Below are 15,807 nucleotides of genomic sequence, written 5' to 3'. Positions count from 1 at the left end.
AACGATGGGCTATAACCCATCTTTTTTTCATTTTTTTAAAATCCTCAAAAATGATGAAAAACGGCGTGCTATAGTATCCCTTACGAATATGGGCTATAGCCCATGGTCTAAAATGATGAAAAACGAGGATAATTTTTTTTTCAAGAATTCAAAAAACGATGGGCTATAACCCATCTCTTTTTTCATTTTTTAATTTTTTTCAAATCATCAAAAATGATGAAAAACGGCATGCTATAGTATGCCGTACGATATGGGCTATAGCCCATGGTCTAAAATGATGAAAAACGAGGATAAAAAAAATAATCTAAAATTTAAAAAACGATGGGCTATAACCCATCTTTTTTCATTTTTTCATTTTTTTCAAATCCTCAAAAATGATGAAAAACGGCGTGCTATAGTATCCCTTACGAATATGGGCTATAGCCCATGGTCTAAAATGATGAAAAACGACGATAAAAAAAAAATCAAAAATTCAAAAAACGATGGGCTATAACCCATCTTTTTTTCATTTTTTTCAAATCCTCAAAAATGATGAAAAACGGCGTGCTATAGTATGCCGTACGATATGGGCTATAGGTCATGGTCTAAAATGATGAAAAACGAGGATAAAATAAAATAAAAAATTCAAAAAACGATGGGCTATAACCCATCTTTTTTCATTTTTTTCAAATCCTCAAAAATTATGAAAAACGGCGTGCTATAGTATGCCGTACGATATGGGCTATAGCCCATGGTCTAAAATTATGAAAAACGAGGATAAAAAAAAAATCTAAACGATGGGCTATAACCCATCATTTTTTTAATTTTTTCATTTTTTTCAAATCCTCAAAAATGTTGAAAAACGGCGTGCTATAGTATGCCGTACGATATGGGCTATAGCCCATGGTCTAAAATGATGAAAAACGAGGATAAAAAAAAGAATCTAAAATTAAAAAAACGATGGGCTATAACCCATCTTTTTTAATTTTTTCATTTTTTTCAAATCCTCAAAAATGATGAAAAACGGCGTGCTATAGTATCCCTTACGAATATGGGCTATAGCCAATACACTGACACGAAACAAGACAGGAACGCCCAAAAACGTCACAGCCGGTTTTTTAACAAGACAGGAACGCCCAAAAACATCACATCCGGTGTTTTACCCCGGGCAGAATTTTCTATGGCTGCCAATGCAACTTTTTCCAATCCTTAATCACATACGGCAAACACCTATGCCGATAATATCTAACTTGCGGAGGTAACGTGCCTTGTCCGCGGGCAACAGATCTTTCAACGTATGGCATTGCAAATACGTTAGATAATCGCTACTCTGCGCAATATTGTTTTGAAAATGCCGCAAATTGCATTGCAGTGAACGAGAGCAAATCACAAATCACAAATCTTACCCCGGGGGGTGGGCGGAGCCGCGGAGTCGCAGCTGACGCCCCTCCCTCCGCTCTGATGACGCGTTGTTATGTCAATGTATGGTCTAAAATGATGAAAAACGACGATAAAAAAGAAAATCAAAAATTCAAAAAACGATGGGCTATAACCCATCTTTTTTTCATTTTTTTAAAATCCTCAAAAATGATGAAAAACGGCGTGCTATAGTATCCCTTACGAATATGGGCTATAGCCCATGGTCTAAAATGATGAAAAACGAGGATAATTTTTTTTTCAAGAATTCAAAAAACGATGGGCTATAACCCATCTTTTTTCATTTTTTCATTTTTTTCAAATCCTCAAAAATGATGAAAAACGGCGTGCTATAGTATCCCTTACGAATATGGGCTATAGCCCATGGTCTAAAATGATGAAAAACGACGATAAAAAAGAAATTCAAAAATTCAAAAAACGATGGGCTATAACCCATCTTTTTTTCATTTTTTTAAAATCCTCAAAAATGATGAAAAACGGCGTGCTATAGTATCCCTTACGAATATGGGCTATAGCCCATGGTCTAAAATGATGAAAAACGAGGATAATTTTTTTTTCAAGAATTCAAAAAACGATGGGCTATAACCCATCTCTTTTTTTATTTTTTTATTTTTTTCAAATCATCAAAAATGATGAAAAACGGCATGCTATAGTATGCCGTACGATATGGGCTATAGCCCATGGTCTAAAATGATGAAAAACGAGGATAAAAAAAATAATCTAAAATTTAAAAAACGATGGGCTATAACCCATCTTTTTTCATTTTTTCATTTTTTTCAAATCCTCAAAAATGATGAAAAACGGCGTGCTATAGTATCCCTTACGAATATGGGCTATAGCCCATGGTCTAAAATGATGAAAAACGACGATAAAAAAAAAAATCAAAAATTCAAAGAACGATGGGCTATAACCCATCTTTTTTTCATTTTTTTCAAATCCTCAAAAATGATGAAAAACGGCGTGCTATAGTATGCCGTACGATATGGGCTATAGGTCATGGTCTAAAATGATGAAAAACGAGGATAAAATAAAATTAAAAATTCAAAAAACGATGGGCTATAACCCATCTTTTTTCATTTTTTTCAAATCCTCAAAAATTATGAAAAACGGCGTGCTATAGTATGCCGTACGATATGGGCTATAGCCCATGGTCTAAAATTATGAAAAACGAGGATAAAAAAAAAATCTAAACGATGGGCTATAACCCATCATTTTTTTCATTTTTTCATTTTTTTCAAATCCTCAAAAATGTTGAAAAACGGCGTGCTATAGTATGCCGTACGATATGGGCTATAGCCCATGGTCTAAAATGATGAAAAACGAGGATAAAAAAAAGAATCTAAAATTAAAAAAACGATGGGCTATAACCCATCTTTTTTAATTTTTTCATTTTTTTCAAATCCTCAAAAATGATGAAAAACGGCGTGCTATAGTATCCCTTACGAATATGGGCTATAGCCAATACACTGACACGAAACAAGACAGGAACGCCCAAAAACGTCACAGCCGGTTTTTTAACAAGACAGGAACGCCCAAAAACATCACATCCGGTGTTTTACCCCGGGCAGAATTTTCTATGGCTGCCAATGCAACTTTTTCCAATCCTTAATCACATACGGCAAACACCTATGCCGATAATATCTAACTTGCGGAGGTAACGTGCCTTGTCCGCGGGCAACAGATCTTTCAACGTATGGCATTGCAAATACGTTAGATAATCGCTACTCTGCGCAATATTGTTTTGAAAATGCCGCAAATTGCATTGCAGTGAACGAGAGCAAATCACAAATCACAAATCTTACCCCGGGGGGTGGGCGGAGCCGCGGAGTCGCAGCTGACGCCCCTCCCTCCGCTCTGATGACGCGTTGTTATGTCAATGTATGGTCTAAAATGATGAAAAACGACGATAAAAAAGAAAATCAAAAATTCAAAAAACGATGGGCTATAACCCATCTTTTTTTCATTTTTTTAAAATCCTCAAAAATGATGAAAAACGGCGTGCTATAGTATCCCTTACGAATATGGGCTATAGCCCATGGTCTAAAATGATGAAAAACGAGGATAATTTTTTTTTCAAGAATTCAAAAAACGATGGGCTATAACCCATCTTTTTTCATTTTTTCATTTTTTTCAAATCCTCAAAAATGATGAAAAACGGCGTGCTATAGTATCCCTTACGAATATGGGCTATAGCCCATGGTCTAAAATGATGAAAAACGACGATAAAAAAGAAATTCAAAAATTCAAAAAACGATGGGCTATAACCCATCTTTTTTTTCATTTTTTTAAAATCCTCAAAAATGATGAAAAACGGCGTGCTATAGTATCCCTTACGAATATGGGCTATAGCCCATGGTCTAAAATGATGAAAAACGAGGATAATTTTTTTTTCAAGAATTCAAAAAACGATGGGCTATAACCCATCTCTTTTTTTATTTTTTTATTTTTTTCAAATCATCAAAAATGATGAAAAACGGCATGCTATAGTATGCCGTACGATATGGGCTATAGCCCATGGTCTAAAATGATGAAAAACGAGGATAAAAAAAATAATCTAAAATTTAAAAAACGATGGGCTATAACCCATCTTTTTTCATTTTTTCATTTTTTTCAAATCCTCAAAAATGATGAAAAACGGCGTGCTATAGTATCCCTTACGAATATGGGCTATAGCCCATGGTCTAAAATGATGAAAAACGACGATAAAAAAAAAATCAAAAATTCAAAAAACGATGGGCTATAACCCATCTTTTTTTCATTTTTTTCAAATCCTCAAAAATGATGAAAAACGGCGTGCTATAGTATGCCGTACGATATGGGCTATAGGTCATGGTCTAAAATGATGAAAAACGAGGATAAAATAAAATAAAAAATTCAAAAAACGATGGGCTATAACCCATCTTTTTTCATTTTTTTCAAATCCTCAAAAATTATGAAAAACGGCGTGCTATAGTATGCCGTACGATATGGGCTATAGCCCATGGTCTAAAATTATGAAAAACGAGGATAAAAAAAAAATCTAAACGATGGGCTATAACCCATCATTTTTTTCATTTTTTCATTTTTTTCAAATCCTCAAAAATGTTGAAAAACGGCGTGCTATAGTATGCCGTACGATATGGGCTATAGCCCATGGTCTAAAATGATGAAAAACGAGGATAAAAAAAAGAATCTAAAATTAAAAAAACGATGGGCTATAACCCATCTTTTTTAATTTTTTCATTTTTTTCAAATCCTCAAAAATGATGAAAAACGGCGTGCTATAGTATCCCTTACGAATATGGGCTATAGCCAATACACTGACACGAAACAAGACAGGAACGCCCAAAAACGTCACAGCCGGTTTTTTAACAAGACAGGAACGCCCAAAAACATCACATCCGGTGTTTTACCCCGGGCAGAATTTTCTATGGCTGCCAATGCAACTTTTTCCAATCCTTAATCACATACGGCAAACACCTATGCCGATAATATCTAACTTGCGGAGGTAACGTGCCTTGTCCGCGGGCAACAGATCTTTCAACGTATGGCATTGCAAATACGTTAGATAATCGCTACTCTGCGCAATATTGTTTTGAAAATGCCGCAAATTGCATTGCAGTGAACGAGAGCAAATCACAAATCACAAATCTTACCCCGGGGGGTGGGCGGAGCCGCGGAGTCGCAGCTGACGCCCCTCCCTCCGCTCTGATGACGCGTTGTTATGTCAATGTATGGTCTAAAATGATGAAAAACGACGATAAAAAAGAAAATCAAAAATTCAAAAAACGATGGGCTATAACCCATCTTTTTTTCATTTTTTTAAAATCCTCAAAAATGATGAAAAACGGCGTGCTATAGTATCCCTTACGAATATGGGCTATAGCCCATGGTCTAAAATGATGAAAAACGAGGATAATTTTTTTTTCAAGAATTCAAAAAACGATGGGCTATAACCCATCTTTTTTCATTTTTTCATTTTTTTCAAATCCTCAAAAATGATGAAAAACGGCGTGCTATAGTATCCCTTACGAATATGGGCTATAGCCCATGGTCTAAAATGATGAAAAACGACGATAAAAAAATAAATCAAAAATTCAAAAAACGATGGGCTATAACCCATCTTTTTTTCATTTTTTTCAAATCCTCAAAAATGATGAAAAACGGCGTGCTATAGTATGCCGTACGATATGGGCTATAGGTCATGGTCTAAAATGATGAAAAACGAGGATAAAATAAAATAAAAAATTCAAAAAACGATGGGCTATAACCCATCTTTTTTTCTTTTTTTTCAAATCCTCAAATTATGAAAAACGGCGTGCTATAGTATCCCTTACGAATATGGGCTATAGCCCATGGTCTAAAATGATGAAAAACGACGATAAAAAATGAAATCAAAAATTCAAAAAACGATGGGCTATAACCCATCTTTTTTTCATTTTTTCATTTTTTTCAAATCCTCAAAAATGTTGAAAAACGGCGTGCTATAGTATGCCGTACGATATGGGCTATAGCCCATGGTCTAAAATGATGAAAAACGAGGATAAAAAAAAGAATCTAAAATTTAAAAAACGATGGGCTATAACCCATCTTTTTTAATTTTTTAATTTTTTTCAAATCCTCAAAAATGATGAAAAACGGCGTGCTATAGTATCCCTTACGAATATGGGCTATAGCCCATGGTCTAAAATGATGAAAAACGACGATAAAAAATAAAATCAAAAATTCAAAAAACGATGGGCTATAACCCATCTTTTTTCATTTTTTCATTTTTTTCAAATCCTCAAAAATGATGAAAAACGGCGTGCTATAGTATCCCTTACGAATATGGGCTATAGCCCATGGTCTAAAATGATGAAAAACGACGATAAAAAAGAAAATCAAAAATTCAAAAAACTATGGGCTATAACCCATATTTTTTTCATTTTTTTTTAAATCCTCAAAAATGATGAAAAACGGCGTGCTATAGTATGCCGTACGATATGGGCTATAGGTCATGGTCTAAAATGATGAAAAACGAGGATAAAATAAAATAAAAAATTCAAAAAACGATGGGCTATAACCCATCTTTTTTTCTTTTTTTTCAAATCCTCAAATTATGAAAAACGGCATGCTATAGTATCCCTTACGAATATGGGCTATAGCCCATGGTCTAAAATGATGAAAAACGACGATAAAAAAAAGAATCTAAAATTTAAAAAACGATGGGCTATAACCCATCTTTTTTAATTTTTTCATTTTTTTCAAATCCTCAAAAATGATGAAAAACGGCGTGCTATAGTATCCCTTACGAATATGGGCTATAGCCCATGGTCTAAAATGATGAAAAACGACGATAAAAAAGAAAATCAAAAATTCAAAAAACGATGGGCTATAACCCATCTTTTTTTCATTTTTTTAAAATCCTCAAAAATGATGAAAAACGGCGTGCTATAGTATCCCTTACGAATATGGGCTATAGCCCATGGTCTAAAATGATGAAAAACGAGGATAATTTTTTTTTCAAGAATTCAAAAAACGATGGGCTATAACCCATCTCTTTTTTCATTTTTTAATTTTTTTCAAATCATCAAAAATGATGAAAAACGGCATGCTATAGTATGCCGTACGATATGGGCTATAGCCCATGGTCTAAAATGATGAAAAACGAGGATAAAAAAAATAATCTAAAATTTAAAAAACGATGGGCTATAACCCATCTTTTTTCATTTTTTCATTTTTTTCAAATCCTCAAAAATGATGAAAAACGGCGTGCTATAGTATCCCTTACGAATATGGGCTATAGCCCATGGTCTAAAATGATGAAAAACGACGATAAAAAAAAAATCAAAATTTCAAAAAACGATGGGCTATAACCCATCTTTTTTTCATTTTTTTCAAATCCTCAAAAATGATGAAAAACGGCGTGCTATAGTATGCCGTACGATATGGGCTATAGGTCATGGTCTAAAATGATGAAAAACGAGGATAAAATAAAATAAAAAATTCAAAAAACGATGGGCTATAACCCATCTTTTTTCATTTTTTTCAAATCCTCAAAAATGTTGAAAAACGGCGTGCTATAGTATGCCGTACGATATGGGCTATAGCCCATGGTCTAAAATGATGAAAAACGAGGATAAAAAAAAGAATCTAAATTTTAAAAAACGATGGGCTATAACCCATCTTTTTTCTTTTTTTTTTTCAAATCCTCAAAAATGATGAAAAACGGCTAAAATGGTTGGTCAGTTGTTCTATCCATGATATTTTATTATCACAAATAATAATAATTTTGTCATATAAACTCTTGACCTGAGCATCTTTGCACTATTGGTTATATAAATCACACATAGACTGTAAACAAGAGATTAATCAAGTCATTATCAGCTTGCAATCCATTCTCTTTATGTACCTTAGTGGGGCTTTCTGTAGTCACCTTTGCAGTCTCTAGTCATGGTGGGGGAGAGGAGAGCGGGCTTAGTGTCCCATTGGCCGTATAGGGCTAGTCTTAGAGTCCAACCAATCATGAAAATCTAGCCACTAGACCATGTGACTAGACTAGAAAGTCTTATCATTGATCAGCTGATAAAAATATGGATGAAGGGAACCGTGACCTATTGGCAGGGACGGGTTAACCCCCATTCTTGTAGTAGGCTTATAAATTCTTGTTTAATCTTTAATAATTAAATCATTAACAATTAATTACTTATTAATTATTAACAATTAATAACTAGTAACTAATAATGTAGTTTTCTTCTATATATATATATATAGAAGAAAACTAACGTAACACGGTTTAGTATATATATATATATATATATATATATATATATATATATATATATATGTGTGTGTATGTATGTATTTATTTTTCTCCTTCTGTACCCATTGGAATATTTTCTGGTGTGCAGATTTCCTTTTTTTGCTGCTGAAAGTTCATGAAATATTAAAATTTATATAATTTATGGAGCAGATTACCAAGATTATTCTAGTTTTCCTCCAGCGCTCATTTCATTAATTAGCACAACTTCGACCAGAGAAGGGGCGGCTAATTAGTGAGAACACCTGGTGAAGTGCTTGGTTGAAAACATGCATATCACAGAATCATAGTTTTAGTTCAGACAGCAAATTTAGACTTTAGTTTTTAGTCTCTTGATTCTTGAATAGTTTTCATTTAGTTTTAGTCACATTTTAGTCACCATGGAATGTTTTAGTGTTCTACAGTTGATTTAGTCGTCTAAAATGTATTTTGGCGGGCCTTGATGCCGTCGTAATGACTGATTTTACACTTGCTGAAAATAGCCGATCTTGTAGATCTGCTATTTAACACTGCTGTGTAAAATGAGTGGCTCTTTTGTCCACTAGTACCTTCCTAACATTTTAGTCTAGTTTTTATTTGTTGACGAAATTGTCAATATACTTAGTCTTAGTCATCATAGCTTAGCTTTCATTTAGTTTCCATTAAGTTTTCGTCAGTGAAAAAAGGTAGTCGAACATTTTTTGTCATAATATTAGTCCACTGTTTTAGTATTTATTCATCTTTATTCATCCAAGTTAGTCCCATCAGACACCTGCAGCCCACCCAACCTTTAACATCCAAAACGTTAAAGAAAAGGAAAACATATGGAGGGAAGGGGGAAATGAACCGTGAGAACTTTTCTGCAAAATTTGGCGTATATTGCATTCTTATATTATATTGTTTTACAAACAAATGTACAACAAATACATCAAAAACAGACTTCTTATTGTGAGCCACTGAGAAATCCAGCTTGCGTTAATTGTTTTCATGTGTGCTCATACGACGTGGACAGAGTACTCTGATTCACACTTGAATACGCGCCACGTGTCTCGCAGCGGGAAAGAAATAGCTCACAATGCGTTGTGCTGCAATTGCAACACATTGTGAGCTATAGTAGATTGGCTATTTTCAGTGTGAGACACGATGTGAAACTAAGTATATAAATCAGGCTTATGAGCTGTGACAATCCTCTATGAGGAGTACTCGTATTCCTCAGCGCTGCGTCGTCCAAAGTCCATCCAGCCCAAGTAGTCCCTGTCTTTTATCCGATGGTTGGCGCTCAGGCCGCTGGCTCTGCTGTTCACCACTGAGTTTCGACGGACAGAGCCTGCATGGGACGAAACGTGGGAGGAGAAAGGGAGAGGAGAGAGAGGTGATGGAGGCAGAGGTGAAGTAATGAGTGGGAGGGTGGTCGGGAGAGGAGGGAGAGGTGATGGAGGCAGAGGTGAAGTAATGAGTGGGAGGGTGGTCGGGAGAGAATAAGAGCATCATATGGGAAATTAGTATTCTTCATCCAAGCTGCTGTCCAAAGGGTCAGAGAGCATGACAAAAGGTGGAAGGATATGAAGTCTCTGCAACACACTATGGAGGACACACTATTTCTTCACCTAAGGCTTGTCCATTCACCAAGTAAGGATTTATATAAATATGTACAGTGTACATACTAGCATCATGTCATCATGAATCATACACAAGAACCTAACAGTGGAATATCTACTGTATATATTGAAACTATGCGTATACACTATAGAGTGCTATGTCTACATAAAATGCTATCTACTGTAAGTTACATAAGTTTAGCCTTTGCATAGGCCTGTAAGGTCGCAGATGGGCAAGTGTTACGGCAAGTGCTAAGGGCTACGTTCAGGCGACGGCGAATCTGCCAGCCTGATTGCAATGGGAAGTGCATTCCATAGTTTTGATCCAGAAGGTGGAAGAGTTTGGGACGTGTGGAGCGTTGTCCCGGCTTTTGTAGTGAAGGTACTTCCAGCTTCCCTGCGTTGGCTGATCTGAGCGTGCGGAAGGGTGCGCCTCAGTGTGCTACTGCTACAGTGTGAGGACATAGAGTATCTCTCTACGACACAGCATATAAATCGTTGCATCAACGACATATCAACGACTTAAGACATGGTAAAACGAAAATACCTTTGCTGAAACATAATTCATGTTTTTCATACTCATCTAACCCAAAAACGTTAACACAAATAGTTGACATTTTTCGATTTCTTCCAAATCACACAATGAATAAATTCCGCCTTCCTCAGGAGTACCTATGAATCTACCTGTTTATAAAGGTCCCAGAATGCAACTGTGTGCACAAAAAGATCTTTGACTTTTGGATACATTTTGTGTAAAACACCAACACTATAAGGCTGTAGAACTAACTAGAACCACAAGTTACATTCAATAGTGGGAGGTATTATTCGCTCGGCAGAACATAATGTTATTTGTTGATTCATATGTTTAATATAAATCGAGTGCCGGCAAGGCTGCAGCCTTGTGGCAAGACTGCTTGACCTGAGATTGTGATTGAATGAGTTCAACAATTCCCAGCTGGGTCATATAGTAGCTTACAATATTGTATCATAGAAATTACACATAGGACATAAGACAAAGAGGTATGCCATACAGAGGTTATAACTCCTATTAGGAAGGGCTTCTGCAATATTCATGTTTTTTTTTTTTATTCTCTTGAGCTCGTGTCCATGTCACACAAACAAGCACAGATGGCATTTAGAATAACACCATGCTCACCACTTAACACTTTCATCGCCCCCTGGTGTTCATGTGAAATTATCGCAGGCAGCCAGGCAATATCTGTGAATTTGCGCCAACTACTTCCGGCCCGCACAGCCCAATACAGCGAGAGGAGGAGAAAAAGGTTTTACAAGCAGCAGCCGACATGTCTTAGTTTTCACCACAAGCGGTAATATGGCTTGCGCGATGCGATCAGAAATCACTATTTACATCTGAACGTCGGGCGGATTGGACTAAAACAATAACTGTGGAGTATTTTTCGGAGAAAACAAGCAGCAAAGAAACGACAATGAGTGGATCCTTATGGGAGGCGCGCGCATTGATCCTCACGAAAGGTTAGTGTTGAGCTTCGGCTGCTTGGAATTGATATAAACCTTACAACCCGCCATCTGAATGGTATGGCGACCTTCAGGGTTAAATCTTAACCCGTCATCTGACGGGTTCCGAAGCGACATTAACCGTTGGCAGTAGCCGATATTTATCTGTTGTTGTTGATAAGCATACATTTTTCGTTTGCTAGGTTGGTGTGTTGTTATCTGTAGCCTAGCAAGCTGTAGATTCTGAACATTAATTTCTTGTATGTAAGATGTATTTGTTTCCCTGGCACAAAAAGGAGAACGAAATAAACATTTATCGGTATGAGTATCAGCTATCGGCTAACTTGTTATTTTAAACATCGGCCAAGAATTTCCATATTCACTGTTGATACCAAGGATCCAAGGATCCACGGATGATGCATACTGTATATCCACCCATGATATAAATAAGTGTTCATGTTATTGCAGTGGCCATTTGCAGTGAACCAATTGCCTGTACCACGTCACGTCACGTTCTCGAGAAATCCGATCAACTCAACACTGAAATCGACCCAAGAAATACGTACTGTATGCCTTTGCAAGTTGCATTAGAGCTATATGCTACTTTGTCTTGCTGCGCTCGCATGAAATGCAGACCAGCCTCTCGACTGTAGCAAAAATAACAATAACATTTTCGCTACTCACCAATACAAAGGCAGCTTGTGTTATTAGAAAGCCGCAGGAAGATAGCTCTAATATAGATATATAATATAGATAGCAAAGGCACTAGAGCTATGGACCAGAGCTAGGCAGTGGTGTATAATAAATAAGTACATTTAATAAAGTAATGTTGGTTAGTTCTCAGAGGCAACGTTTTTAAGCAACTTTTAATTACAAAACAAACCATGTTGAGCCCTATTTTATACTTTTGTTATTTGTAAATAGGTGATCTATAAGCTCACAAAGTATGGTGGCATCACTTGCAATTACAGGTGTAACGATATAGTAACTGTAACGAAATGTAATCAATACTAAGTACTTGTGCATTGTATTTAGCAGTTTTAAGATGAAAAAATAAAAAGACAGGTTTAATTATTTTTCCATTCCATATATCTGCAATTGGTCTATCGAACAATTTGTGTATTCTCTGTGTTCATGTCAAGGCGTGGGTTTGTCCATTATGTGTTCAAAACTTCAAATACAATGTCCATCAATTTGCCAGAGAATCACTGTGTATACTTATTTATATCCATAAAACCTGCACTATCAACACGTATCGTATCACCATAATGAACCAATATCGTCCATGTATCGTATCATCAACCATGTATCGTATCGCTGTTAAGATGTATCATTACACCACTCCTTTCACTCCTTCCCCAACACATACGCATGCACGTGCGCACACACATCACAAGCACAGAGTGTGTTCATTCCCTGGTTGACGAGAAGATTGGCTGTAAAAGAGCTTCTTGACACCTCCTACACTGAGGCGCAACTGAACAACAAGCACTGCACACACTCAAAGACTCACACACACAGACAGAGCACCCCCCCCCCCCCCCCCCCCACACACACACACACACACAAATACAAATGCAAGTTCAAATGCGACTCTAATGAAGATACAACAATTTAACCATACGGCCCTTATATTGGGGAAGCTCACAGTCACAACCTGTCACATTTGTCACTAGGGCTTAAGTGGATACAGTTTACAGTGAATCCGTTTCTCATATCACTGACATGTGGATATTCAAAATGGTGGCTTTTGTGTGCATGCGAATGCGTATGTGTATTGTGCACTCATGCATTAGGATATTATATCTGGATGCTTATGTGATTTTTAATGTAAATCGCTCTGGATTAAGAGTGTCTGCTAAATGCCTTAATTGTAATTGTAAATTGATGCTGTTTGGTAGCCATAGTCTCTGGAGACAGAGCGAGAAGACAGTTCGGCCAGGGCTTTCTGACAGAGATGTGCATGTGTGCTGTTTCCGCGCTGTGAAAGCTCAGACTCAGATATTCTACTCTCCTGTCACACAACCCGCAGATCACAGCACTTACGGCCCATGAGCACAAGATCACAAAACGTGATGAGCTGAAGTGAATACAATTCTGACCGAGACAGAGAAAAGGAACGGAAAAGGAAACCAGAAACGAAGGAGAATGGCCGGAAGACCCTGCACTCTAATACACTCTTTCAGACCACAAAAGCTTTTCGGAACCATTCATAATTTATTTTACAAACTTAGGCGTATACACTAATTCCAGTAATAAGGAGTGGGTGCGGAGGAGAGGGTATATGGTGCTGGGCAGGAAAATGCATTTGCATTTTAAAATGTTATTGTAACTTACAAACAAGGACTCTTTTTGGCCATTGTTAAATATGTGTATAAACGCATACAAATACGCTCACTCACACACATGCACACACATGCACACACACACACACACACACACACACACACACACACACACACACACACACACACACACACACACACACGCACACACACACACAGTATATTCAAAAGGACATGAGCAACCGGGACAGAGGCACAAAGCCTCGCTCACACACAGAAGTATAGTGAATCACATGAGCACTGCACACACACCTTTCCTGGAGATGAGTCTTGCCAGTAGTTCGCTGAGGTTGGCCCTCGAGTCTCCTTCCTCCTCTGCCAGCTGCTGGGGCACGGAGCGGGCGCGTCGAAGATGGGGCTCCGACGCCATGTGAGTGTCAGTCTTAAGGAGAGCTGTTAAAAAAAAAACCCACAAAAGGGTCCACAAGCAACGAACAAGAACATGAGAAGACCAAAAACAAAAAAACATGATACGAAAATGTATTTAGTGTGCTTTTCTTTGGGGATTTTCATCTGATCATCTGGGGCCTCTATAGCGTTATAACTACCATCAGAAGAAGGGGAAATCGGCCGATGGCCATTGTCTAACTGGGGTCGAGACGTGTAGGGGAGCCCCAAGCAGGTTGTGCACAGGACTACCAGGAGAACACACACGCACAGCCCTGCAGTCATCTGAAAGAAAAAAACGAAAGAAAAAAAGTGGACAGAGGAAAGAGATGGAGAAATGCGATGAAAAAATTGAGGCACCTAAAATAAAAAACAGAAGGAACATATAGATCTTTCCACTTTTGCAAAGCAAAAACCGTATATACAATGTTTTGTGATAACTAGTAAACTATACTGCAAATAAATGTATTTCTCAGTGAAGAGAAAATAATGGCTTGGTTTGGTTTCGGATTCACGGAGACAAACTACTACTGCTGAGACGCACTCATCTGTCAGATGAATGCTTTTTTCATGGTTAATGATCATTCTGACGGTACCGGGGGGGGGGGGGGGAATACATAATAAAGGCACTCATGTGATGCACTGTTAAAGTACCCATGCCCACCACTGCAAAGTCTGGGGGTTCGAATCCACCGCGGCACATCCGGCTTCGTTAAGTGTTAATATGAAGAACACAATTGGCCTGTTTTGGGGGGTGGGAAAACAGGCAGGGAGGATGCTAATTTGTCACTGCACAGACTCCTATACGGGCTGGGAATGTTGGACAGGAGGAGTAGGACGGAGGCTCTATACTGTACGTCCTCCCACTGGGGGATCCTCACTGGCAGGTGAGCCAGTATATGTGACAACACACATAAATGTACTATAGGGAGGAAATCATTGGCATATTAACGACTAAATTGAGTATAAAAGCGGTTGGAAAAACAACATATAAAACCAAACCATGCATAAAATGCTACTTTCTCCTAGCACAGCATACAACATGAAGTTTTTCAAAACGTTTTTGTTGTATTTTGCAATATTTAGCTTTTAAAATCCCAGCCTAAGTTGTATAGTTAAAATAAGCTTCTCATCCTCATCGACAATTAGACTTGTTTTCCTTTCTTTCCTATTTGGAAGATCTAATAAAATATCACATACTATAAAATACCAATTATTATGACCTTTATTATGAACTGTATAATATAATGTAATAATCTAAATTCTGCACTCTGTCATAAAAATGCATACAATATTAAGATTCTTACCTTGAGAAAGAGTAGGGATTCTGTATGTTTGTGTGTGTGCGTGTTAAGAGAGAGAGAGAGAGAATGAGAGAGAGGATACTTCTCTGTTGAGTGGAAAGGACGTCCCTTTTATACTCCCTGCTCAGTGCCCCGTGTGTGTGTGTGTGTGTGTGTGTGTGTGTGCGTGCGTGCGTGTGTGTACGTGTGTATGCATGTCTGAGCACATGTTGAAATAGTGTGCTCTTGTGGGCTTCTCCTCGCTTGTGTGCTTATATGACTCATTTATAACCTCAACACGGTTGTGTTGTTGTTATAACCCAATTGTTTCACCTAATAACTCTGAGTAGAAATGTACAACGACATTTACTGAATATGTATCAGTATCATACATGTATTAATATATTTTATAGCATGTCTCTCTCTCCCTCTCTCTCTGTGCGTGCGTGCGTGCGTGCGTGCGTTGAGGTGGCAAGTTATCAAGCACTCACAGACATGAAACTGGGAATTATTTTAGAGTGTCATTTTGTCACATTGCCCTCTAA

General features: G+C 37.4%; 2 protein-coding genes across 2 annotated transcripts in view; one reads left to right on the top strand and one right to left on the bottom strand.

The window, feature by feature from the left end:
- LOC310861134 (tuftelin-like) overlaps positions 1–15,807 on the top strand; it is a 200,459-nt gene that overhangs the window by 167,305 nt on the left and 17,347 nt on the right. The window lies entirely within an intron of this gene.
- LOC310865963 (cholecystokinin-like) lies at positions 9,364–14,682 on the bottom strand (the record flags this gene model as incomplete). Its single annotated transcript, XM_083775191.1, has 3 exons — positions 9,364–9,500; positions 13,845–13,985; positions 14,634–14,682. The coding sequence occupies 3 exons, from the start codon at positions 14,680–14,682 to the stop codon at positions 9,364–9,366; spliced, it is 327 nt and encodes a 108-aa protein (XP_083631317.1).

Source organism: Protomyctophum parallelum (assembly GCF_964188405.1).
Source record: "Protomyctophum parallelum genome assembly, chromosome: 1".
NCBI lineage: Eukaryota > Metazoa > Chordata > Actinopteri > Myctophiformes > Myctophidae > Protomyctophum > Protomyctophum parallelum.
This window is presented reverse-complemented; position numbering and strand designations above follow the sequence as displayed.